General features: G+C 41.0%; 1 protein-coding gene across 1 annotated transcript; it reads left to right on the forward strand.

Moving 5' to 3' along the window:
* Positions 1–4: 4 nt before the first annotated feature.
* PRR14L (proline rich 14 like) lies at positions 5–27,356 on the forward strand. The gene is made up of 8 exons (XM_089653245.1): positions 5–95; positions 2,106–2,510; positions 4,942–5,026; positions 7,974–11,919; positions 15,444–16,515; positions 23,473–23,582; positions 24,042–24,113; positions 25,351–27,356. Exons 2-8 carry the CDS (start codon positions 2,151–2,153, stop codon positions 25,637–25,639), a joined length of 5,934 nt encoding a protein of 1,977 aa, XP_089509371.1. The 5' UTR covers positions 5–95; positions 2,106–2,150; the 3' UTR covers positions 25,640–27,356.
* Positions 27,357–27,775: the final 419 nt, after the last annotated feature.

Raw genomic sequence — 27,775 nt, forward strand, 5'->3', positions numbered from 1 at the left:
CCCGGTCGGGAGGAGACAGTGACGGAGTCATGGAGCTTCGGAGCTAGTGAGAGGCTGGGGAGAGCGAGGCGCGGGATGGGAGGAGTGAGAGCCGGGTATGGAGAGCTCACACACCGGGGGGAGGAGGAGGAGAGACGCAGGGGGCGATGACAGCTCCGGACTGACGACACCGGGCAACTTTTCTTCGGGGAAACTTGGCTGCTCATAGAGCACTATAGACCTCGAATAGAAAGAGATAGGAGCCACCACTTCTATATACTTCTATACTACTAGCTGCTAGGAGGCATTATACAGCGTGGGATGTGACGGGGCTCTGCCTCTCCTTATAGGCTCTATGGTCAGCTAAGAGGAGACAAATCAAATGTCTGCCTTCATATAGACACAGCACCATCATCACTACTTCTACACCCTACATATCCTCTATGAGCAGCAGGGAGTGTGCAAGTATTATACAAGTGGTGATTGTGCCTATAGATCTACTAAGAGGGTGCATAAAAAATAGAACTGTGTATATAGGAACAACTAGAGCACCATCACCACTTCTATAATACTTCTACACCCTACATATCCTCTATGACCAGCTAGGAGTGTGCAAGTATTATACAAGTGGTGATTGTGCCTATAGATCTACTAAGAGGGTGCATGGGAAATAGAACTGTGTATACAGGTACAACTAGAGCACCATCACCACTTCTATAATACTTCTACACCCTACATATCCTCTATGACCAGCTAGGAGTGTGGAAGTATTATACAAGTGGTGATTGTGCCTATAGATCTACTAAGAGGGTGTATGGAAAATAGAACTGTGTATACAGGTACAACTAGAGCACCATCACCACTTCTATAATACTTCTACACCCTACATATCCTCTATGAGCAACTAGGAGTGTACAAGTATTATACAAGTGCTGATGGTGTCTATAGATCTACTAAGAGGGTGTATGGAAAATAGAACTGTGTATATAGGAACAACTAGAGCACCATCACCACTTCTATAATACTTCTACACCCTACATATCCTCTATGAGCAGCTAGGAGTGTACAAGTATTATACAAGTGCTGATGGTGACTTGTCTGTGTCTATAGATCTACTAAGAGGGTGTATGGAAAATAGAACTGTGTATACAGGTACAACTAGAGCACCATCACCAATTGTATAATACTTCTACACCCTACATATCCTCTATGAGCAGCTAGGAGTGTGCAAGTATTATACAAGTGCTGATGGTGTCTATAGATCTACTAAGAGGGTGTATGGAAAATAGAACTGTGTATATAGGAACAACTAGAGCACCATCACTACTTCTACACCCTACATATCCTCTATGACCAACTAATAGTGTAGACATGGGACAGAAGTTGTGACGGTGCTTTGCCTGTCTTTATATAACCACTCTTATCAGCTAAGAGTATATAGGTGAAACTGAAGTGGTTATGGTGCTTAGCTGTGCCTATATAACCACTATGACCAGGTAATATTATATAAGTAAAATAGAATTGTATATACATAGGTACAGCCACAGCACCATAACCACGTTTATTTTACTTATACACTCTTATGCCTAGTACATGCGCTGAGATAATCGGACGAAAAAAAAACCCACGTTTTCTGAGCTATTCTCTGATAATCTGATTTCTAGTACACAGCTTTTGAGATCTGATCACAATAGTTCATGCGGAAACATCCGAAGGGACAAGCATAAAAAAAAAATTTCTCCTAAGATAACAGAACGAACAGTTTTTGTGTAATTAGTATAGTATTTGTACAAAAAAACAATTGAGTGTCTGCTGGCAGTTTTGCTCTGCAAGAGTGCTAAGTTTCCAGGAACGGGTGGCAGGGCAGGTGAATACATATCTTGTGCTTTTGTAGGGCCTGTTCTTTTTATTCTTAATTCTACTTTGAAGATGTTTCTTAAAAATGTTTTTTGGACCACTGACATTGCCTTCACACATGAAAAATAAGACCTGTTAGTTCCTGGGAGCAAGTTTTTGAAAGGCTTCTTAAAATTACTGTTAATTTTTCATGTCTTAAAATCAGATTTTTTTTTTTTTTTATTTAGATCTTGCATATGTTAATTTTTGTTTTTATTTCTTCTTCTCAGGGACCTGCAGGCAGGTCAGCGCACTGTTCCCCTTCACATGTCATAATGCTGGGACTTGATGTTCAGGAGCAGAGCCAGCTACGTTCACTGGAGTCCTCCTTGAGCAATACTGTGAACCACAAGTGGCCTATACTAAATGTGCACTTCATAGATGAGCCAATATCAAATTGGGGTATCAAGAAACAGGGAAATCTGACGACTGAAAATCAGAATCACTCCCTGCCACAAACAGATACTGTCAACATTATTGAATTTATTCAGGTGCCAGAGCAAATCTCTTGTTCTGGGAGCCAGGACTTTAGAGGACACTATAGTTTAAACTCAGCTGTAATGTTGGATACTGTGGAGAGGATTACCCCAATGGATATTTCAAGCACCACTCCGAAGATGGATCTCCAAGAATTGGTAAATAGAGATGTCTTTCTTGCACATGCACCATTCCCTCAAGTAGTTTGTATTTTTTTTTTTCATTGGTATTATTTATTTATTTCAAGTACTTATATAGCGCCATCAATTTACGCAGCGCTTTACACATATATATTGTACATTCACATCGGTCGTATTAAGGGTTTACCTATAGTACTTCCACAGCAGTGGATTTTGAATACTTGTCATATATTCATATGCAGCTACCACACAGTGCTTTTATTATAGTAGATTGTTATAAAAGTACAACTAAAGGCAAAACTTTTTTTTTACTTTTTGACAGCGTGGAGAGGGATTAGAACCCCTGTCAGTTGTTGTTGTCTGTGCCCCTATTAGGAAGACATGCCGCCTTTGTCTTGTACACAGCATCAAAAGAGACCGTGAAAGAAAATCCCAAATTTTGTGTTGTCCCCAGAAAAGTGAGGGGAAATCTTCCAATGGGGACACTAGTTCTGGTGACCTGAGGATCCCCAAGGATTTCACTTAATTTGCAGGGATTTCCTCTCACTTCCTGTTTGGCTGTGATACAGGAAGGGAAGGGAATTCTCCCCAATGGGACACAGATGGCAAAAAATAAACTGACAGGGGTTATGACCGTCTCTTACTCTATCCAAACATTTTATTTTTTTTTTTTAAAGTTTTGCTTACAGTTCTGCTAAAAACTCCAGCCTTACTTTAAGTCTTGCACAATTGCACAGACTCCCCTCCTGTACTGAAATTGCATACTCTGATTTCATTGTAAACTTAACTTCACAGTATGTGTAAACATTTGCAGCAAGTCAGAGCCTGTCTCATTTTCTGGCTTGAAAACATCCAGCATCATTTAGCGCTTTCCTCCCAGCTAAACTGTCATTAGCCCTCCCCTTTCCCATTTGACTTCAGTAAATCATCGAGGCTTAGCATTATTAAGTTTTCTTGCATGGCAAGACCACTTACTGTTATGTCACATATATATTCTTATTATAGCCAAATTTACCACCCTAACTCCTCCCACAGTTTTTACACTACATAGACAATAATATACCGAACCGTGCGGATTGTTCCCGATTGGTGTGCTATTACTTTGTGGAAGGTTTCGCCGAATGGTTCACGAAATATCGGTGTTTTTGTGGTGAAATTGGTCCCATAGGAATGAATGGCGCAATGTTCAAAACTAGAGTGGGAGCTGACAAAAGCTAGAGTGCGAGCTGAAAAATCAGGACATGATTTCTAAACTGCCATCACTCCCTCATTTTCAAGCCCACCTACACAAATCTTATATCAAAACGTTCAGCTATCCCTGCTGCCACTAAAAATGTCCGGCTAAGCTACAGTCCTGATAGTTTTCACAATATGACCATTTGTTTGCAACTCACGCCACCCATTGACATTCATAGAAACTCCACTCTAGACACCTGAAAGTTGAAGGGCAATTTCTAAACTGTGACTGTGCCTTCATTTTTAATATTTCATTGACATACTATGCATCAAAATGTAGGTCTGGGTCTTGTGATTCTCACAATATAAAGCTCTTCAGTGTAGGATTTATAATTTTAAAACTACCACCGTTTGAAGATGGCAACCGCCAGTGAAGTGAACAAGTTGGAGCAGTTTGTTTTTAACCGCTCCTCTGCCCTTGCTGTAGAGTGAGTTGCCATATGAACCCAGGTGTGTGAGCAGGCAGCAGAGTGACAAAAGCTACTTTGCCCACTCCAGTTGTAGACTACTGGTGGAGGCAAGAACACTTCACACAATTTCCCCAGAAATTGTAGCTTTTCTAGTTATTATTAGGATTTATATAGCGCCAACAGTTTGCGCAGCGCTTTACAATATAAGGGAGATAGTACAATTACAATACATTTCAGTACAGAAGGAATATGAGGGCCCTGCTTGTGGAGCTTACAATCTAAAGAAAGGGGGTGGTGATACAAAAGGTGATAGCTGCGGGGGGGGGGTGATCTGGCGGAGGTGATTCAAGTACAGTTCTTAGGTGGAGGTGGGGTAGGCTTCCCTGAAGAAGTGAGTTTTCAAAGATCGCCTAAAGGCAGACAGGGTGGGTGCTGACCGGACATGCTGTGGTAGGGAGTTCCAGAGGATGGGTGAGGCTCTGGAGATGTCCTGGAGGCGAGCGTGGGAGGAGGTGATGAGAGAGCTAGAGAGGAGGATATCATGGAAGGCGCTTTGGGCGGTATCTGTGGATATGGCCTTTATCTATGGCGGTCTGTTGTTTTCAGGAAGCTATGCACCGCTCCTCCTGCAAGCAATGATCTTCCTGTATTTGCACAGATAAGCAGAGAAACTCAGTGATGTCATCAAAAATAAGGATATGAGCCAAGGGAGGAATAATATATGCAGAGTGTGCATGAGGCCCACATGTAAGCTTTTACACATGACATTCGCAATGTTGATGCAGTGACTTTGTTAATTTCAGGCTGAATCTTCTGCTATGCAGGACAAAGGGAACTTCCTGGAAATCGACATACATCCTGAGGTTTCTGCTGAGCAACATGCAATAGGTAGTGCCTTGTTTCTTTTATAGTGTTACCATCAAGAAACATGTATTCTTCTGTTTAAAACTTTCATCAAAATAATGGTTGTTGTAGATGAGCACTGGCTAGTTAAATCTGAAAATACAGAAAATATTTTCGGTAAAATAATATACTTATCTAAGGGTATGAGCTTTCAGGGTGTTTTGGTTTTAGCTGAAGGGTGGAAAACTATGTGAAAGATGAATCCTTTAATGAAGAGAAATCTGTGCAAAGACCTTTTAGAGATCAAGTGCAAAGCAGGTGGTTGTAAGTTGGAGGCGGTTGATTAGTAAGTGAATGGGATGCTTACAGGCAAGAACCTGGGAACCAGTTTTGTAATGTGTTCATCAGTACTTCTTAAATTGCAGGCCAAAAAGACAAGTTTGTTACGCACAAAAAATAAATGGGATGTGAAAAATCAGAAAGTAGTGAAAGTGATCGACTACTAAGCTGTCAAGTATAGATAAAAAATAGAAGGGGTTTAAAGTGGTATTCCACCCAAAAAAATGTAGTATTGCAGCTTGCCAATCATTAGATGTGGTGGCTGTATCAGTTTTCCTTTCTTTGGCTTCCCCCTCTGTTTTCACCTGGTGAACTGGCAAGTAATACACCTCCAGTATTGGTGAGATACTCCTCTGGAGGAATGAGGACAAGTGGCACATCAGAGAGCAGCATTGTCAATCTGGGGGGGGGGGGGGGGGGGGAGTGTGAAATGTATTAGGAGATTTATGGCCAGTAACTAATTGACGCCAAACTCCAGCTCACACTTTATAATCAGTTACAACAAACTTTTTTTTTTTTTTTTCCTTTTGGGGAAAGGTTTTATATGAATACAGTAAATAAAAGCTGATCATTTTAACCACCCCTTCCAGTGTTAAATGGTCTGTTTCATCCCTGTAACTGATGCATTCTGCTGGAGAGCTTCAGCTTTTGAGACCACAGATTTGCTGGCCAGATCACCAGATGAAAGAAAGCATTAAAAAGAAAATGAATACAGCCATCACATCTAAGAATTGGTAAGCTGTTAATAAATGTTTGCTTTTGGGTTAATACTACTTTAAGAACCTTTTGGCACATCATTGAACAGAACAGTGTACATGTGTGGCAGTTGGCAAACCTTTTAGTGTATAATATTAACACCAAATATGGTTCAGAGAAATTAAAGTGTAAGTTTACCTTTTCAGAAAAAAATGAAACACTGAAGAGATTAAGGGGGGATATGATCAACAAGTATAAATACATCAGTGGTTCATATAGCGAACTCGATGTAGAGCTATTCACCCTGAGGTCATCACAGAGGACAAGAGGGCACTCTTTAGGTCTGGAGGAAAAGATTTAATCTCCAAACATGGAAAGGTCTCTTCACAGTGAGATCTGTGAAAATGTGGAGTAGACTCCCTCAAGAGTTGGTTCTGGCCAGGTCATCAGTGGATTGCTTCAAAAAAAGGCCTGAATTATTTCTTAGATGCACAGAATATAACTGGATACTAACATTTATAAGTAAAGTTGATCCAGGAAATATCCGATTGCCTCTCGGGGGATCAGGAAGGCATTTTTTTCCCAGCAGGAGCAAATTGGATCATGCTTTGCTGGGGTTTTTTGCCTTCCTCTGGATCAACTGTGGATATAGAATTATAACTTTTTTTTTTTTTTTTTATGGTTGAACTGGATGGACGTTTGTCTTTTTTTTCAGCCAGACTAACTATGTAACACTCCCCACTCCCCACTCCCTTTGGTACCTGATGTAATTACCTCCATGGGTGATGAGCTGTCAGTGCCCACACAGCCAGGGATTTGAAATACCTGCTCTTCCTCATCTTTCTGAGCAGCTTCTGGGATGAAATGAAAAAATTCTGATTGGTCAGCACCGGCACAGAGTATCGTTCTGGTCCATCCTGGAAGCAGGTATTTCAAATGCCTAAACTGCTACACTGGCTGTTTGGGCACTGACAGCTCGTCACCCACAGAGGTAAGTGGTAAGTACAGAAGGGACCAAGGGGCTGGGGGAGCATGTACAATGTTCAGCTTTTCATTTTTTTCTGTAAAGGCGAACTTGCACTTTAATTTCTCTGAACCTGATTTGGTGTTCGTATTAAATTTCGGTGTTTTAAATTATATAAGCCTTTAAAGAAAAAAAACAGTAACTTAATTTGTACATGATGGATTATTGAAGTTTTTATTACAGCTTTGCTGTGCTAAGAGAACCTTGTGCTTTTAATAATTTATTTTGTGCAAAAAAATATGGGAGGGAATTCAAGAAAGTTCATCCTTGGATAACTGAAGAGGAGTACTGAAGATGTGTGTGTTTGTATATAGCAGGCCCTAGAACAAATGGTTGACTATATTGTTGCTAAATTCTGTTCCATGCAGCCAGCTTTAGAACAGGTACTGTAAATACAAATTGTGAGAGAAAAGTTCAGGGTGTCTAGAAACAACTAACAGCTGATGAATCCCCAGCACATGTGCCAAGTGAAGTGAGTCTCTTGCCCACCAGCTAGCTGACACAGTTCTAAGACAAGTGTTGTCACTTAATGTATGACATTTTTATTACATTGTGGCATAGTCACAGGCTTCAAGTCCATTAGCCTGTAGAAGCCCTAGTGGAGAGATCAATTGTAAAAAGATGAATAGGCGTTTGTGTCTATGCGTACCAAGCTACTACCTGTTTTCAATGTGAAGTCAGGCCCTACAAAAGATAAGATGAGGAAGAGTGACAAGCTGCTAGTTTTAGGATTGGATAGACACAGTTCAGTCATTTCAGTAAAATGCACAATTCACACAATAGATTTGTTGTAGTTTACTACAGACGTTATGTTGCCAGAGTTTTGCACCGAGGCAAATATGGCATTTTGCCACTGCATGTACGGGAAGCTGAAGTTGCTTACCTGGGTGAAACTCTGTAGTCCGCTTGTAATTTTACTTTTTTCTCTTTCAGATAACCAAACTCTGAGTCAACCTGATAAAGCTGCATGTGTGAAAGACACAAGCACTGAGACCGAATTACATTCCGAGCAGAATGCAAAACTGCATAATCTTCAGTCGGAGAGGAATAAACCCCCAAATGTACAAGCATTTGATTCTTCAGGGAATCTCAGAGAAATTTGCAGTTTCATGGTAACAGAGCTCCAGAACTCATCTGAACAGCATCCTGATGGACATGAAGAATGTACTGTGGTAATGTCCTCAGAACACCCATGCCTATCCAGTGGTCTAAGAGATGGAGGTTCCTGTACGTGCCTTGAAGATCAAAAAGTGCCACTTTATTCTTGTACATGTCATAATATGACTAAAAGAAACCAAGATATGTGTGACACCCAAGAGGGCCCTGTCTTGTGCAAAAAAGCTTTTATTTGCAAAGAATCCAAGTGCCCTGTTTTGGGGGAAATCAACAGTGCATCTCTACTTTCTACAAACACAGATGAAAGTATGACTAACAATGGTACAAGACCTAAACAAAATTGTTTGGAGCATGCTGTGCAGGATGTGACACAGTCAAAGGACATTTGTGTTCAGCAATCACTAGATATGACTTCTTGTACAGAAGGCGAGCATAGAAAGGACTGTCTTTGTACACATCTTTCAACTATACACTTGGTGGGAAAAGTAGAGACTGGTTTGGAGAATGTTCATTCACAGAATATCAGAGATGATACTTTGCTCTCAGACTCTGGAAAATGTATTCCTTTGACCGAGGTTGTGACCACGCAACCAGATCTTTCATCTTCCATTGACAGGTTGAGTGCCAAATCCTGTAATACACAAGAATGTTCTTTTTGTTCCAACATAAGGGAACATGTCCATCTGCGAAGTATTTCTGCAGATTGTCATGAAGATCTCAGCTGTGCCAATAACCTGGGGTACAAATTAGATGAATCTTCTCATTCTAGTTCCATTCGTTTGGTTCCTGCAAAAAGTACATTTGGGGAATTTTCTTGGAAAAACACTACAATTAACTTGGCAGATGAAACCGCTGTTCATTTCAAAGGTTCTGAAGCAACAGGACAAGAACAGGAAATAAAAGATCAATTCTTTCAGGTGGCGGAAACGGAGATGCATTGTACCATCTCACAGGACACTCCGCTTCCACATATTTTAAATGGAGCCCAGTTGCCTGTCGCCTGCAGCACTACACAAATTTCAGAACATCACAACAATGTACCCAATCTTCAGTGTGACACAATCACACCCTGCAATATCATAAACATTGATTCTGAGATGAGAACAAAAAAAGACAAAAGTGCCAGACAGCAGGCTGAAGATAACATAGTATCTGAGGTACCAGGCTCTGAGAATCCTAATAAATTTGCTAAACTTGATAGCTATGTGATTTCCAGTCACAGCCAGTCATCTAAATCGTTAGCAGTTAACAAAACCATCTTAAACTCAGATCATTTAAAAGAAGTTAATTGTCGAACATTACCTACAGAATGTCTATCAGTAGCTGATAAGACTTGTCATTTAGAGACCACCATGCAAAATGCCCTTGTACCTTATGTGGATATTTGGAGCTTTTTAGCAAAGGCCGTGGTGCCTGATGTTTTATCTTTTAATAGTACTAACCATATGATCCTCAAAAAGGCAAAATCCCAGGCACTTGAGTTAAGAAACCATTTAAGTTGTGGCAGAAAAAGTTTGCTGTATGCTAAGGACTGTAGTGTTCCCGATAGTTTGCCAGGTTGGGAAGATACGAAACATGCCTTATTTGGGCATTCTTCTGGTCAGCTGGATTCTGTAAAAACACTCATTCTGAAATGCCCAGATAATACGTTTAAGCTCCCCAAAAGCCAGCTGCATGGTCATTTTGCCTGCAGCCACAGGGTGGAAAAATCAAATTCAATACTTTGTGTTGATCCCCTCATCAGCCAGACCAAATGGATTTCCTTTTCTCGTACAGAAGCTGTAAATGCAAAGGTTCTCTCTGCTTGTTCTCCAGTAGGTAAAATCAGAAGTGCAAAGAAATCCAAATGCTATGCACAGGTGAATGATTCTTGTTTGCAAAAAATGGAAATTCTGACACATCCTCTTTTGTCTAGTAGTCCTATTGTGAAAAGTACGGTCTTACCAGCTGGTATATTAGCCTCTTCATTGACTAACTCTGAAATAGTGCATACTCTGAGAAATAAACATGTTGTTCCGCTAAAACATATGATAACTAGATCTAGGAACAATATTAATTACAAAAGGTCTTTTGAATGCTTGAATATATTAAAACCTGCTCAGCCCTCTTTCTGCTCACCAAAACATCCAATAATGAAGATTCATTCCATCCTCATTGATGAGCATAGATCTCCATTTAAATTATTTAAAGGTCAGTCTGGTAAAGGATCTCCTCCTGAAATGGCAGTTGGAACACTTAAACGGAAAAGGATATGTATTGAGACTAAGAAAACTCTACCTACCAACATTAGTAAGAAACCACTGCCATTACAAGATAATCAGCAGTTACCAAAAGACTGCCTTAGACAGCCTACGTGTTGTCAAATGGAAATGAAAGTTGTTAGAGCAGACAAAAGTATTGAAAATTGTACTTTGAAACTTGAACCTCAAAGCCTTACTTGCACAATACAAGGAGCAAAAAGACCAAAGACTAGTCATGAAAATTTTGGTCAGCCTTCCAGTTCAGATTTGCAGGGTTCTATGGATACCGCTTCCCATAAAACTCTCAGACTACATCCTCATTCACTAAGCATTTGTAAAATTCAGAAAGCCTCAGACCTCCCCAGAAATATGTATATGACCAGTGACATATCTCTGAGAAGGCAGCCAAGCAGAAAGTGCAAGAGCAGTTTCATGCCGGAATACAATGTCCCAAATTCCAACATGCAGGTCTTCAGACTTTCTAAAGCTTTCCATGCACATACCTGCCATATCCCTAACCATAGACTTCTACCATCAAAACATGCAGTTCCAAAAATGACTTCTAATACACTTTATGCAGATATGATTAAGAGGGATGTAGTTACTTTAAACAAGTGCACTGCGGAGCAAACATTGCTACACCAACTATCGGCAATTGCCTCTAGACTGACTGCACCATGTAAGAGTTCCTCCAAGTTGACACCTTTATCAAACACTGCAAAACTCGTTCCCTTTAGAGGTGTTCAGCTTCAAGCTAGAAAATTGCTGAATGTTTTTTCCTGTGTGAATATGAAAATAAGCTCCCAGACGGCAGGAAATGTGGGCTTTTCATCAGGCCGTGACCATCTTCTTTCACAGTGTATGGATATTTTTCCTGCTCATCTTTCGAAGGCTTACCCTGAAGTTCTTGCTAGCAGTTTTTCCTTGGACAACGCCACATTCCCTGTATCTTTTCAAATGAAAATAGATCCAAGCTATTTATCAGACTTTATTAAATTTAATCCCCCTGATTATATGTTTAAAAATGTACTACCTGTAACCCAATCAGCACAGCTTTCTGAGTGGACTTTATCCTTTTATCTCTCCCCACACTTCCCTGCTACCAATGACAGCATTCAGCTCTTCACTCACTGGAATCCACATTTCAGATGTTTAGGCAATTCTAAATCTGACTCCAGTTGCAAAGGTAAATCTGAAAGAAAGTCTGGATGCTCAGTGCTTGGACTTCATACAGTACTTGCACTTTCATCTCCTGGCTGTTATAGATTGTGGACCAGGAAAAGAAATCTGGGGAGTAGAATCCCCACCGTCCAAAAACTTTCTGTGACTCAGTTTGCACATGGGCTAAAGGGATTGCCACCACAGTTTTCCTGGAAAAGAGAATTCTCATCTTCTCTGGCCTTTTCACTTGGCCGCGTGATGTCTATGTGGAGTCGACATGGATTATCGGCTTTCTCCTCTGATTTTGCCACGCCACACCCTCCCTGCAGTTCATGGCAGCCAAGTCAGAGCCTCAGCATCAGGTAACTATCACAGTATTTTACACAAATAGAATATCTAAAGTGTTTGTGTGGTTTTTTTTTTTTTTTTTTGTTTGTTTTTTTTATTTTGTGAATCAAATGATTGCTGAAGTGTGGTGGTGTTTTTCAACTATAGGTTTGGTTGGTCAGTTCAAATACAAAGTGGACTATCATACAGAAGTCTGCTTTGTGGATATTCTCATCAGCATTTAGTTTAGCATCTCTGGGCAACTAAAAAAGATTCCTTGCAGCAGGGATGTACCCTGCAAGGGTTAATTGCTTGTTTAGGTCTAGGGTGTCTAGTGATCTAGGACCCAAGGGATCGTCCACCACTAGAGCATTGGGTAGCGCCTCCTGTCGTAAGTGGAGGATCAGGTAAAAAGGGCTTTTCCTCCCCCCCCCCAACCAAAACAAGCAATCAACCGCCCCTAGCAATGTGGGCACAGCCCCACTGCTATGGGTTAATTTACATTTTCCTAGAGGTGGACTTTTAAATGAAGTGTATACTTGCAAACAATAGAGTTTGACTATGTGTTGATAAGGTGCAAAAAAGGGATACTGGGGATGAAATGGTGGGCTCGGAGAATGTGGGGGGGGGGGGGGGGGAGAGAGTGTCTTCCAGGTATGGAAATTAGAAAAGGTGACCAGAATTGGAACAAACTGGGTGAGGGTATATAAGCTCATCATTTCACAGGGTGTGTTCAGTTTTTAAGTGACGCTGTGTTGACCGCATCCCTGTAAATAAGCTGTATACACATCTAAGCGTCCACAATTGCTGACATGTCAACAGTACACAATAATTACCTGTATGTTTTTGTACATGGTGTGCAGCAAGGGTCGAATGCAGACATCCCTGGGCTCCCTGGAAACAATCCAAGTTTGAATCTCTGTCTTGATAATTATGCTAGGATTGGCTCACCAGGCATGTAGAACTGATATTATAAAGCTCTATTTGAAGTGATTTAATTGAAAGCAAATATTGAATCCTTATAGCTGTTTGCAGTGTTAAAAGATGTGTTAGATGATTTTATACAAGCTAATTTAAATACTTTGTAATAGAATGGAAAATCTGTATGAGCACTGCATTTTTTTTGTCTACACTGTTATTTCTTTCTCAGTCATTGAGGGACACAAGAAGTCATTAACTGTCCTGTTATACTGCCACCTACAGGAGGATTTGCACTGGCAAACAAATTATAGGCCAGCCCACAATAACCCCTCCTACTACCATCATGCCTGGTAGTAGGACCAAAAAGAGATTGTCTTCTAACCAAGGGAAGGGTAAAGGTGGATTTTTTTTTTTTCAGCCACCCCCCAAAGGTCAATTACTGAAGCCCCAAGAGAGGGGGGAGACTGGTTGCTTTTCTTCTCACAGTGGCAGGAACTGACAGAAAATCAGTTCATTTTGAACATTATTCTGTCAGTTCACAGGATGGAATTTTCTTTTACTTCCCCCAGAGGATTTATGGCCACTCAACTGTCAAGAGAGAAGACGAAAGCAGCAGGTATGATCTCTAGCCTAGAAGAGCCCTTGGCCAAAAAGGTTGTTTGTTTTGTTCCCACTGAAGAGGGGAAAAGAGGTTTATACTCCCACTGTTTTTTGAGGACAAAGCCCTCCAGGCGAGTTCTGACCTTAAACCACTAAACAAGGTGGTAAATTACAGAAGAAAAAAATTTGTATGGAATCAAGTTAGTCTCTCAGGGATCTGCTGTTACTATGAATTTTTATGGCAGCAGTGTACTTTAAAGATGTGTGTCTGCACATTCCCATCAGAATTGGTTTCCAACAGTTCTTGAGCGTTGAGATGAAAGGACCTCAAAAGGATACATCTCCAGTACACGGCAAAATTTATCCTCAGTTCCAAGCATATTTTCAAATTCGTTCTAGTGGAAGCTCTGTAGGGATTAAGACTCCATAGTATTGGGGTAATACCTTACTTGGACAATTGCCTATTTTGTTTCACAGAATCCAAAATAAAAAGTCTGCAAGAGAACATGCAGCTTGGGGGAAAAAACATGTAGAAGATTTGGGATGGCTGATCGACAAAGAAATTTCAGTTAGCACCAGCCAAAAATGTAAGGTATTTGGAATATATGATAGTCTCCACTCAGGAAAAAATATTCCTCGCCAGAGAGTGTGAATAAACTGATCAAGAAAGTTAAAAATTTCTATTTGATCCCAAAAATTTTTTCCAGAAAGATCATAAAATTCTTAGGTCTGATAACACCAGTCCCAACAGTGTTGTGGGCACAGTTACACTCAAGGCCCCTACAAAACATCCTCCTTTCATGATGGAATAGGGACCCATCTACATTGGGAGAAACCGCTCTCGTCCCCCTTCAGATCAAAAACTCTCTTTTGTGGTGGCTGAACGGGAACACTTTGATCGCAGTATACCTGTCGTTCCAACTAGATGCCATCATAACAGATGTACGCTCATGAAGATAGGTAGCACACCTAGAGGAAGAACTGGCATTGAGCATGAAACAGGTCTTGGTCTGCAAAGTCCTCAAACATAAGTGTACTAAAAGCAGTTGAACAAGCTTTACATTATTTTGGTGCACAAGTCAGAGGCAGATTTTCTCAGACAATATTGCAACCATCACTTGCATCCACAAGCAAGAGGGTACAAGATCACACCAGTTGCTGTACCTGACAGACATCTTACAGTGGGTAGAATCAAACCTATCATCTCTTTCTGCAGTCTAACTAAAGGGAAAACCAAATTCACTTGCTAATTTCTTGAGCAGAACAGACGTCCGAGTGGTCTCCAAACCGGTAGACATTTGAGTTGCTAATTGAGAAATGGAGGAGGGGGTTTCCCAATGTGGACTTCTTTGCCCCAACCTCAAACTAAATAATTTTTCCGCTATTTTTGAGGGGAATGGCAGCAGTTTAGGCCTTGGATGCTTTTGCAGATCAGTGAATAGTCATACAGGCATGTGTATTTTCCCCCCCACCAACCTAATTCCTCTCCCTTGTATGTTTTAAAATCTGTTGTCCCTTCAGTACTTTTTACATTACTAATGCACAAGGGTAAGCTGTTCTGCTTTATAAGTGGAGCTATCTCTCAATGGAGTCCTGGAAGATTCCTAGAAATTGAGTTACCAGGTAACTTAAGGCAAGCCATATATTCGATTTTCTTTCCTTCCGCCATGAGTGAAAGGAAAGAAAATTACTCGATTCCCCCATCAGCACAATCCGTGTTGATTGGCCTTCCCAGCCAGCAGATCACGATTACTGCTAGTGACTATATCCGCCAGCAGTAATCGCATGTAAAAAAATTTGACAGGCTACTTGAATTGACTGTGGTACAACAGCCTGCCATAAATGGATCAAATCTCGGCCAGTACCTGCTGAACCGGCCGAGATTCAATTCATCTATGGCTGCGTTAAATCTATTTTTGTGATGTTCCTCAGCTGCCTCTGAATGGTACCAAATGTGATTCCACCAAGTGTGTTTTGTTTTGTTTACAGCTGTATGACAAATATGATGCACCATTCATCTGTATTTATTATTTTACAGTGTACCAGTCCTGAAACAGTCTACTGATTTGAAACCAAAGAACAGTATCAGAGCAAATGAACCAAGGCTTCAGTTTAATGTGTCTTCGTGGCAAGAAAAATATTTTAGGCCTTCACAGTGTATATCTGCTTTATCTAACCATGCAAGCAGTTTATTCTTGGAGGGAGGTGGTAGTCTTGAGCCTTCATGCAGTTTGTTCAACAAGCAAGGCAAAGATGACAGGTCTCTACACTGTTTGCCTTTTCATCGACAAGCAAATCTCCTCTGCCTGTCTACCGAGCAAAACCGGGGTGTTGAACCACCGCTGTATTTGTCCACTGAGCAAACCAATGATCTTGGCCATCTGCACTGTCTGTCTATTAAGCAGGATGATGTCCTTAAGCCTCCATACTTTCTGTCCAATGAGCATGCCAACAATCTTTTTTCTCTTGATTCTCTACATTTTGTATCCACTGAACAAGACAAAGATATTGGGCCTTCTTCGTGTTTATCTGTTCAAGAAGATGCACTTGGACCAACCAACTTTTTGCCTTTTGACCAAAGTAATGCTTGTGGACCTCCTTGTCAGCTGTCCACTGAACAAGACCATGGTCTTGGACCTTCATGCAGTTGGTCTACTGAGCAAGGTGATGGTCTTGGATATTCATGTGGGGAGTCCATTGAACATGACAGCGGTCTAGATCCTCTGTACAATTCTAACAAGCAAGATATTGATATCAAGCCTTTGCAATATTTGATTGCTCAACAGGATGTTCCTCAATTTGCTCACTGTTTGACCACACAACAAATGGTGGATCATAGACATTCAGAGGTTTTGTCCCATGAGCAAGGCGATGGCCTGAAAACTTCATGTTTTTTGTCTCCTCAACAAGGTGATTGTCTTGGGGCTCCACTCCCTGTATCTGCTCAGAAAGAATGTAAATTTGTAGCTTGCAACTTGTCCATTCTACAAGACAGTCTTGAACCTCCATGCATTCTGATACCATCCAAGGCTCACACTCGTCCTTTTGAACAAAGAGAAGGTCTGCCTATTCCTCATGCAAAAACTGAGAATCAAAACCAGGAAAATGAGGTAAGGATAAAACAATGGAGAAAAGTCTGCTTATGATATTGATTAGATGTTAAAACCCTAGGCTTTCATATAGACAGACATTATTTGTTTCTAGTTTGTTCTGGTTGATGGCCCAACAGCAGCCATATTCCCGGTGTAACATGTTACTAAAGGACTAGCCCCTGCTCCCCCTCAATCACCCGTTGTGACAGCTGGCAGGGAATCTTCTCCAACCGGGCCGCATCACTCATTCACAGTATTCTGTGAATGGGAAAACTACAACTTCCAACAGCCTTTGCTGCTATTGACTTGTACTTCTTAATGAAATACCATATCGTTGTTCCTCTTGTCATTGTGTATCTCCTTGCCCGTACACTGACAGGTCTGCAGGAGTCCTGCATGGCACTGTGATCTGCTAATCACTGGTGCAATGCTTTACAGGTTCCCAAAGCAAAAAAATAGTGCCTTTTTCTGGCACTCGTCACCTGTAGTAGAAAGTAAAAGAAATCTGTTCCCTGTTGGGGACACAGACAGCAATAAAAACTGACCCAATGCCCCTATCCATGTATTCAATGAGCATACAGGAATCCTCCCCGCCATCTATTCTGATAGTGAGGAGACTCCCCCCTCCTCCCCGCTGTCCGAATACACTGATCAGCGCCACAGGCTATTGGCTGCAGTGCTGATCAAACTGAAATTTTCCAGCAGTCCTGTTCGTGAGAAGTTAATCCTTAGATTGACTTCTTATGAACTGAAACAGCCATACACGGATTAAAATTTAGCCATTCCCTGTTTAACAGGACAAATTTCAATTCATGGTCAGCCAACTTTAACAAGTATACTTTGTGATACGTGTTCAAGGGACTTCCTCTCACTTCTTTACTGTCTGATGCTCCCCAAATACAACCCTAATATCAAAAAAATTGAGATGCTGTGTAAAATCTTCATATAAACAGAATGCAATAATTTGGAAATATTCTAAACCCATTCACAGCAGAAAACATGCCAAATCATTTAAACTGAGAAAATGTACAATTTTAAGGGGGAGGGGGGGGGGGGGGAAATATTGAAATTGACAGCAGCTCCACATCTCAAAGTCTGGACAGGGCTACAAAAAGCTGGCAAAGTAGATGGCACTAACAAGGAAGAGCTGGAAGAACCTTTTGCTATTAATTAGGTTAATTGACAACAGGTCAGTAACCTGCTTGAGTATAAAAAATGGCATCTTGGAGAGTCAGAGTGTCTCAGAAGTAAAGCTGGCCATACACATATAGATTTTCATTTTAAGAATGTTTATTTGATTTTCTGATCGTTAGTGGGGTCAAATCGATGTTCGTTTTCGACAGCAGTGATGGGAAAATTTTAATGAATAGGAAGAAAAAAACCTTTCTCGATCAAATTAATTTTCGACCAGTGTATGTGGTTATCGTTCAGAAATTACATTTATTTTAACCACTTGGCTACCGGCACTTTCACCCCCTTTCTGCCTAGACTTTGACAATTGCGCAGTCATACAACGCTGTACCCATATGAAATTGATGTGCACTGACAGGTGGTACTGATGGGGCTACACTGATCATCAGTGCCCTGATGATCAGTGTAGATGTCCCCTCTGAGGAATGCCAATTATCGGCTCTCCTCTCCTCACGAGCTGTCAGCGTGCCGATAACCGTTATTTCCTTACATGCGATCGGCTGTGATTGGACACAGCTGATCACATGACAGTCGAAGTCATCGACTTTCTGCTGATCGGTAATCCGCTGTGTCCTGGAGACACAGCGCACCACCAATCACCATGCTGCGCGCCCCCGAGGGCACGCACACGCGGTTAGAGTAGGAGGACGTTATATGACGTCCTCCCAGAACAAGAGAACCACTGCTTGTCTGTCATTTCCTTATATGGCGGGTGGAGGCGGTTAAAGTCAAATGTTAAATGCAAAAGACCGTTTTCGAATTACATTCATTCATCGAATGTCCAAAGAATTTCCTTACAACTTTTCTTAAGAATATTCTTGTCTGAAAATCTACACGTATATGGCCAGCTTTAAGGTGCGCAGAGGTTCACCAATCTGTGATGAGCTGCATCTAAAAATTGCCACACAATTTCAGAATTATGTTAAAAAAGTCTTATAAAGATGATGATCTCTTTGCAATTTATCAACATCTACAGTATAAAGTATCAAAAAATTCAGAGAATCTGGAGAAATCTGTGTGCAAAGGACAAGGCCAAAATGCAATATTGATGGCTCGTGATTTTCAGGCCCTCAGATGGCACTACATTAAAAACAGGCATGATTCTGTGCTGGACATCGCTGCATGGGATCAGGAATACTTCCAAGAATCACTGTCTCTGAACAGTTTGCTCTGCCATGCCATTGCATCCAAAAATGCAAGGTAAATCTCCATCATGCAAAGAAGCCATGTCCAAACATGATCCAGAAATGCTGCTGTCTTTCCTGGGCCAAAGCTAATTTAAAATGGTCTGTTGCAAACATTTGACATTCTTTTGGTAATAATGAGCTCCGCATCCTCGAGACTAAAGAGGTGAGGGACCTTCCAACTTGCTATCAGTGCTCAGTTCAAAAGCCTGCATCTCAAATTGTATTGGGGTGCATTAGTGTGTATTGAATGGACACCATCAATCCTAAAAAATATTTCCAGGTTTTAAAGCAGCATATGCTCAGGCAGGAATAGGACAACATTTAATCTCCCAAAACTCCAGCAACTGGTTCCCAGATGTTTACGGAGTGTTGTTAAAAGGAGATGGGATTCTATACTGTGGTATACATGGCCCTGTCCCCCTTTTTTTTTTTTTTTTTTTTTTTTTTTTTTTTTTTTTTGAAAAGGTACACGTACACAACTGAGGAGTTCTCAGTTTAAGCATTTGATATGTGTTCCCTTTTTTTGTTTTTTCTACTGTGAATAAAAGATGGGTTTAAGAGATTTGCAAGTCACTGCATTCTGTTTTTATGTGGAAGTTACACTTCGTCCCAACTGTTTTAGAATTGGTGTTGTAGATGGGAAGTGAGGCAGAATCTCCCAAACAGGTTACATATTCACTGGTGGCCTAAAGCTTTCTTGATATTAAATTCTTTAATGCTACCTCCCAATTTTTTTTTATTTTTTTTTTTTTCCCCTATCCAGCAAAGTTACAATACAGTAGTTCCCAGGAAATATTGGTGGAAATCACTACAAATGCACTGATTTTGAAGAAATCATACTTTGCATTTCCTTTTCCTGCATCTTCTGTCTTTAGGGAGTTCTTCCTTCTTCCCTTTTTTTTTTTTTTTTTTTTTTTTTTTTTGTTACACTGTTGGACAGAGTGGATTAGAACACCTTTCAGGATTATATTGCTAGCTCTGTTATTGCTTTCACTCTATATTTGTCCTGTTTAGCAGTATCCTCAAATTGAAGGAAAAAAATGCCAAAATTGGGGATTGTCCCCAGAACAGTATGGCTACGTTCACACTAGCCTTGTTTGCAAGCGGCAGACAGGCGTTTGGGAAGCGGTTTCCCAAACGCCTGTGAAAATTCTGCACATTGAAGCACATGGTGCTGTTCACAAGGGAGCATTAGCGTCGTGGCAGAATGGACGCCTCTGGTCGAGTCAGGAGGAGTTGAAGCCTCCTATTCAAGTCTACGGGGGTTTGCAGTGCAGCACCAGCCACCGTTTGCGGTTGCAGGGCATTTGCAGAGTGTTAACACCATTCAAACTTCATTATAGGTGTTTGTGGGGAGTTTTTAACGCTTGGCAACCGCCGCTAAACCGTGCATGTGGAGCGTTAACGCTCCGCAAACGCTGGACCAACGCTTGTCAAACGCTATAGGGGCGTTTGGCAAGAGTTGGAAAAACATTCAAGTGTGAACGAGCCCTAATAGAGGGGAAACCTTCCAATTAGGGCACCAGTTCTGCTGACCTGGTGGCTCCAATGGATTCCCTTACTTTGCAGGGATTTCCTCTCACTTCCTGTTTTGGCTATGGGACAGAAAGTGAAGGTAAATGTCACCAAAAGCACGCAGATGACAAAAACTGATGGGTTATAACCCTTTCTTGAAAATGAGGGGGTGGAGCCCTACTTCTCTTAAGACAGAGCTATAGGTAAAACTACCCCCCCCCCTCATTTTCAAGAGACTTTTAGCTATAGCTCCATTTTAAGAGAAGTAGGGCTCCCCCCACCCCAAATTATACTTACCTAGGTGGATGCAGCATCGTTCCTATGCTTCAGCTGTCCCCCATCGGAGCTAAGGGTGAGAACTCTGCAATCACATGATCGCTGAGTTCTCTCTGCTCTGAGCAGAGAGTAGGACTGTCAATTACCACTGTCTGCTCTGCATCCCTGCTCTCACTGGAGCACTGGGCTGTGGAAGGGAGGGTGCAGCTGGCTCAGGCTCTCAGCGCTTCACTGAGAGGCTCAGCCAGGTACCGCTCCAGACTCTGGGGTGGATCCTGACATTGAAGTTGGGATCTTTCCCCAGCCTGGACCGGCTGAGTGACATCAGCTGACAGTGGACTTCAGCCCACTGTCAGCTGAAAACTGGTCACAGGAGTGCAGAACGAACTGTGCTATTGATTCCCAGGAGAACTACAGCCAAAAGAGCTGTACTTCTCCTTTTTAATCATTGCTAGGATTCATATGACAGTCACTGCTCATTCCACATGATAGTCATTAAAAACCATCAATAAAAACATTCAAATGTTAGTAAAACAGGTATGAATTGTAGTGAGGAAAGGGTACTCTACTATTCATACCAAAATGTTTCGAAGATTGATTTCCTGAAATCAACTACACTCGTGATCTCTGCTGATTGCAGAGGTTAAAGTCTGATTTTTGCAGAGGGCTTGTCAGACCACTGCTTCCACACAGAGTGCAGTGGCTCATAGCTGAAGACTACTAGCAGGAGACAGGCTGATTTGGTGGGCTAGAGCTGATTTATAAAGCACATAGGACTGTTCACAAGTTGTTTTTTGTATGCACATTTGTACTGTTTTCTGAGCTTTAGTTGGGGTTTAATTTTTTCGCCTAATTAATAATCTGGTCCAGAGTAATTGTACCAAATTTCTGATTAGTCTCTTTTTGCCCACCAAAAAAAATGACATTTAACCCTGTGCGCGGCAATATGCGACCATGTGTATTGCAAGCAACATTTTCATGCGTAGGCGCTCCTGCCGTGTGCATTTAAATTTGCATGTGCCTATATATATTAGGGTTGGAGGGGCCTCAAATTTTTTTTCAGGAGGGATTTTATGTGCTTGAGTATAACTTTAATATTTTGCAATTTAGAACATATTATTTTTACCTATTTCCATTATATAGAGGAAAAAGTCCCTATGTGGTGGTTTTTTGGTGACAGGTTCTTTTTGTGAGACTTTTTCAACCCCTGATTTCTCCCCTGTGCTCCACTAAATGTAATGCAGTGCAGATCGGAGTGCTTTACATTCATTCATTCCACACTGACCGGGGAAACTGGCAGGGGGACCCAGAAGAGATGTTTTACACGTCCCTTTCTGGTCTGCAACAAGAAGGGGATGCTGGTTCCGGGACCGCATATGCGCAAGTGGAGCCTGGGATACATGATAGGAGCCATTGCCGGGGGTGTGGGGAAGCAATCAAGCGGCAGCGCAGATGCCAGAATGCTTCCATCTGACAGGCAGGAGTCTGCTTTTCAGAAAGTCGGCTTCTTGGATATACACACACCTCTAGTGGTTGCTGGGAGTGTGTAAACCCCCCCCCCCCACTGTCAGGTCATTACGATGTACTGACTTGGAAGCAAAAGGGTTCAAATTGAAGTGTTAAGACCCTTCCTATAGTTATAGTATACATAGTACTATGCAAATGTGAGATGTTTCGATTCATTTAGTACTTTTTTGGTATCATGGCATGCACACTTGATACCGCCTTCCATTAGCAGTTTCAACATTTTCCTGAACACTTAGTTAGGAGTTAAGTTTAAATCTGAGCTTCCAGGAATCTATAAAAAAAATTTTTTTTTTAATTGGCATGGCATAGTTCTACTTAAAGCCCAACTCCTTATTCCAGAGGAATACTTACCTTTTTTATTCTTTGCTTCCCTCTAGCCGTGCAACGAGTCCTGCAAATCTTCCTCTTTGGGGCCAGTTCACACCGGGAATTGCAGAGGAACGTGCTGCGCATTCCTGTACAATTCACATGCAGTTCTGTGCAGTGCAATTTCAAAATGAATAGGCTGAAATCACATCCCACTGCACCAAAAAGTAGTGCATGCATTAGTTTTTTAAACTCGCAACCGGATCGCAAGATTCGGATCGCATCATTTCAAAGTGAATAGGCTGAAATCACATCCCACTGCACCAAAAAGTAGTACATGCATTCGTTTTTTTAATCTCGCTTCAACGGGATCGCATGATACTTCATCTACCATGTGATTTGGTGCCGACAAACGCACTGCGTTTGCAACTTGCATTTGGGTTGTCATTAATTTAATATTGACACCTGCAGATTGCAACTGCTGTGAGTTTTAAATGCGATGCAGGAAACTCGCACAGAACACTGGTTTCCCGCTCCTTGTCCTGGTATGAGCTGTGTTTTTAAAGTGCTCCCAGCTGCAGTTTGCACTCCTTCCTCCTCCTCCACATACAAGACAAGGTTAATAGCCCTGCATTGTATGTGATGATGCTGTAGAGAGAAGCGAAGCATGCTAGAGCTGCACAGAGCAGCCACCCATACCTACCAAGCTTTTAACCCTTGCAGTGTGGGGGGAGTTGGGCAATGTATTTTTTATTTTTTTTTCCCCCTTACATCTTTGTCCTCACCCACATTTACGTCTGTTCTCCCAACTTCTTGATACTTATTTTTTTTTTTTTCTGTTTCTATAACAACCTTTTGAAATAACCATAATGTGGTGTTATTTAAATGTTTGCATATCACTACCAGCATACAGTGCATGCATTGATCTAGTTATCATTTTATTAAATAAAAAATTAACTTTTTTTTTCTTTAGAAAGAAGAAGGTGAACGGAAGCCTCAGCGAGTTTCTCAAATTCGAATTCGCAAAACTATTCCAAAACCCGACCCAAATCTGACGCCAATGGGTCTACCCAAACCCAAACGGTAAAAAACGTTCTACATTTAAACAGCCTTGCTTCACTCTCTCTTCTCTTGTAAAAAGCTGAACCTGTGCACCTTGGCTTTTGCAGAGTTTAACAAAATGCACATTTAGTCTAGATAGTACTGGGTGGCACCCAAGAATCATAAAGTGATTACGGTTATAAAATGTGGCATAAATGGGGCCTTGTTGACACTGATTTTGTGATCGTAAAGATATGAGTTGTAGGCATGCAGTGGTCAGGTATGATTCTTAGAGTGTAGGTACATTTGCAGAGGTTGTGGGGGAAGGTATGGTTTGTAATCAGTGAATTTAGCTAAGTTTTAAAATGCAAAACAAAAATCTGGGCTTGCTCAGTCTGTTGTATCCACTACCAGTGCTGCTTTTACTGCCCTTTTGGTATTTCATTAGAGATAACTAATCATTTCATGACTTGACCTGAAATTTCTTACATTATATTTTAGAATAAACAAGAAAGAATTCAGTCTGGAGGATATTTATACCAACAAAAACTACAAATCTCCCCCACCAGCTAGGTAAGTTTGTTTGTTTTTTTTTTTGGGGGGTTTTTTGGTTTTTTTTTTTTTTTTTTTTTTTTTAAATAAGCATGTCGTACTTACCTGCTCTGTGTAATGGTTTTGCACAGAGCAGCCTGTGCTCTCGTGCAGTCCCCTGCTGGTACTTCTGGTTCTTCCTCACTACTGAGTGCCTCCATAGCAAGCCCCTTGCTATAGAGGAGCATTCGAGCGCGCTCAATCCAGAGTCTCTCTGTGTGTCCATAAGAGGTAGAGTATGGAGGTGTGTTTCTCTTGCTTATTTCGGGGATAACAGGTAGTGTGCACCTTTTTCTCTTTTGGTGTTACTTCTATGGCTATGTGCATTTTGCCTATGGGTCCAAGAAAATTACTGTGCCTGCAGGTCATTTTCTAACTCATAAAAAAAAAAATCACACTTTTTAATATTGATGTATTGGCTTTGAATCTGGAAACGTTCAACTACAAAACACCCCCTCGTCTCCTCAGCTCTATAACACTTGAGGGGTAAGTTCAGCAAGGTACAACATAGATGGGGCTGACAATACTGCTTGAGATTTCAGTGCAGCATATGCAGCGTTATCGTGATACATGAAGCTAAGTGCTCCCTGGGTTTCAGCAGGATTAACAGATGTTTTTGTGTACTTGCACCTCGTTTAAAGTAAGAAGACATTGGGGAATGTGTGTATTTCAGAGATATACTGTACTATATATGTTACACTTTATGGGCTGAATTCTTTGCATTTTTTACAAATATTACTCAGGATCAGGGATGGACTGAGAACTCATGGGGCCCCCAGGCAATAGGGGATCATGGGGCCCCTGTGTCCTTGCCCAAACTCAAAAAAGCCTATGAAAAAGGTACCAGGGGCATCTCATGGGGCCCCCTACTGACCACGGGCCCTTGGGCAGTGCCCGAGTTTCCAAATGGTCAGTCCGCCCCTGCTCAGGATGCTCACTTGGAAGCTGTACTAGGCAACTCCACCTACAAGGAGCAGGATTATATCTATCAGTTGGTCTGAAGCCTAATGATTGACAAGGGAACACCACACCAACCCGCTTGGCCTACATTACTACCACTGCTATAGGATGATGTGGCTGGAAACTGAATGAGTGACTTTTTTCACAATGTATACAGTGTGGTTATGTTTATCCTCTTCTACGCTTATGGGTTGTTTTTTTTTGTTTTTTTTACTGTGTTCATTCTTTGATGTCTTGTCATCTTTCTGTTTCCCTCCAGAAGCCTGGAAACCATATTTGAAGAACCCAAAGAAAAGAATGGTGTCTTAGTGTCCGTCTCCCAGACAAAGAGAAAACGCATCCTGGAGTTCAGAGACTGTACAGTGCCCAGGCCAAAGAGGGCAAAGGGCAAAGTGAGAGTCATGACCACCTGCAAACGGGGGCGGAAAGCCGCCACAGAAGGTGTGCAACTGGATGCACTTCTCATACAGAAACTGATGGACCTGGAAAACTTTTTCTTGGAGCAAGAAGCCTTAGAAAGGGGGTCAGCTGCTGAAAAGCCCAGTTGACAAAAGGCTAATTTTGCTGAGGATGCACAAGAAGTTTAGGAATTAGAAATGATCATGCTGAATGAAGTTGTTGGTGAGAGGACATTTCTTTCCATCATTGATTGAAGAATGCCCCAGACCATTTAGAAAATATTGTGTGTACTTTAATTATTTGAATATATATATTTTTTATTCTGTTCCATTCAAATGACCACAGTCTCTCATATACGATATTGTGGAGACTTACTAATTGAATGGATTATTGCTTTCTAAGTTATGTGCATGTTCAGTTGGAACATAGGAACTTATCCACAGGTAACTGTGGCACACTTTGAATATATTAAACTTGCACTGGAAAGCGAAGGATAGCATTAATGCACTTACTGAGATTGTGTCTCTATCAAAATATATAAATATTCTAGTTTTTCCATGTAAAAATAAACAGGACTCTGTTTTTTTTATATGACATTGCGGTAGAGGTAACAAGCTGTTTGTTGATGTGGCAGGCTTTTTCTGTAATAAAGGATCAACTCACTCAAAACTGTTTCAGTTTTGGATGGGTGATGACAGACTGAATCGTGCTGGTGTCTAATGTCTCTCAGGGATTTTATTGGTGAGATCTTCCTACTAAAATCCTCAGTTCTGCTGTTTTCCCCAGTATAGTCTTGCACCTCCTTCTGCCACATTCTTCATCATGTAAAGCGATACATATCCAGCGAGCATGAAAACCCTGTTTGTCATGACTGCAAAAGATTGATAGAGCTGTGGACTTAGGCACTTAGATCACGTTGCTAGTGGCCAATAGTGGTATAAAAACTAGCAGTTTAGTTGATTGTGCATGTGTCTAGCCAAAACTAATGTATCTGTGTTGGGAGCAGTGACCCTATAAACTTTCCATTTTTAAAACTGGAACACATTTCTGTGCATAAGGGCTTTAAATGAAGAGTGGCCATGTACAATTTTTTTTCATTCAGCTAGTGGTCTATAAAAAATTAATAAATAAGGTTAGAATCAGCAAAACATTTTTCAACATGTCCCTTTGACAGAAGTCAAGCAATTCTGTTGTGCAGCAAAGCCCATACACTGATCGATATTTAGATGGCTCCTGCTGGGTTGACCGAGTTTCGATAATTGTACGGCCAGCTTTTGCATAGCCTGTGAAAATGACCAGACTCCTAAATGCAATTCTCTGGCAAAAAGCACTGCTATACTGCAAATATTTTGATTGCTACTGGCCACAATTGTTACATAGTACTGTTATGCATTTAATGTACAAAGCTTTAAACAATTTTGTTGAATCAATATCCTGGCAGCTAAATGTTTTTGGCTGGTGAGTGTTTATATTTGTATCCCTTTTCTTTTTTTTTTCATTATTTTTTTTCTTCATTACTTTTGTGTTCCTGCCTAACCCCTAAATGGTACACAGCTTTGGTGCAATCTTCTTCATACAGTGCTGGTATGTATGTATGTGTATAATATAAATATATATATATATATATATATATATATATATTCTACCCACTGCATTTCTTCATTTTTACCTGTTTTTTAACCTTGCTGGCTGCTGTTGTGTGGGTTGAAAGCTTCTATTTCCCCTCTGAGTGGTAGTGATAAGCAGTGTGAGCTTTGACACGTACTCCATACACTGCACTTTCTGTGAATTTGAGATAAGTCTGTTTGTGTGGTTTTTTTTGTTATGTTAAGTTATGGATCCTGAATAAATTTAAAGCTGCTCTTACTCAAGTGATTGATATTTATTATAAAACGTAATCACATAAGCTTCTGTAACCTGTTGTTTCTTCCGCCTCAGAGGTGCATTCTATTTCAGTTGACTTTAAAAGTATTTTTTCAAAAGTTTTTGCTAAATGGATTTACTATGTACTATGCTATCAGACATTTGTGCTACGATTGTGTTTTGGAAATAATTTTATATACCTAGTGTAGGCGGGAACTAAATCCTGGGACTCTACTACATGAAGTAGCCCACGCACAGCCTTTTCTAAAGTTTACTCATGAAATGGTTTTTCCATTAACACAAGGGAAATCTGCAGTGTGGCTGTTAAAATTATGTATTCTGGATAAAAAATTTAAAAAAAAATATATATATATATACTGTATAAAGTGCAGAGCTGCTGGTTTATCCTGAGCTAATGTTTT

This window comes from Staurois parvus, unplaced genomic scaffold, assembly GCF_062004578.1.
Source record: "Staurois parvus isolate SC_StPar_1 unplaced genomic scaffold, SC_StPar_1.0 ptg000704l, whole genome shotgun sequence".
In the NCBI taxonomy this organism is placed as follows: domain Eukaryota; kingdom Metazoa; phylum Chordata; class Amphibia; order Anura; family Ranidae; genus Staurois; species Staurois parvus.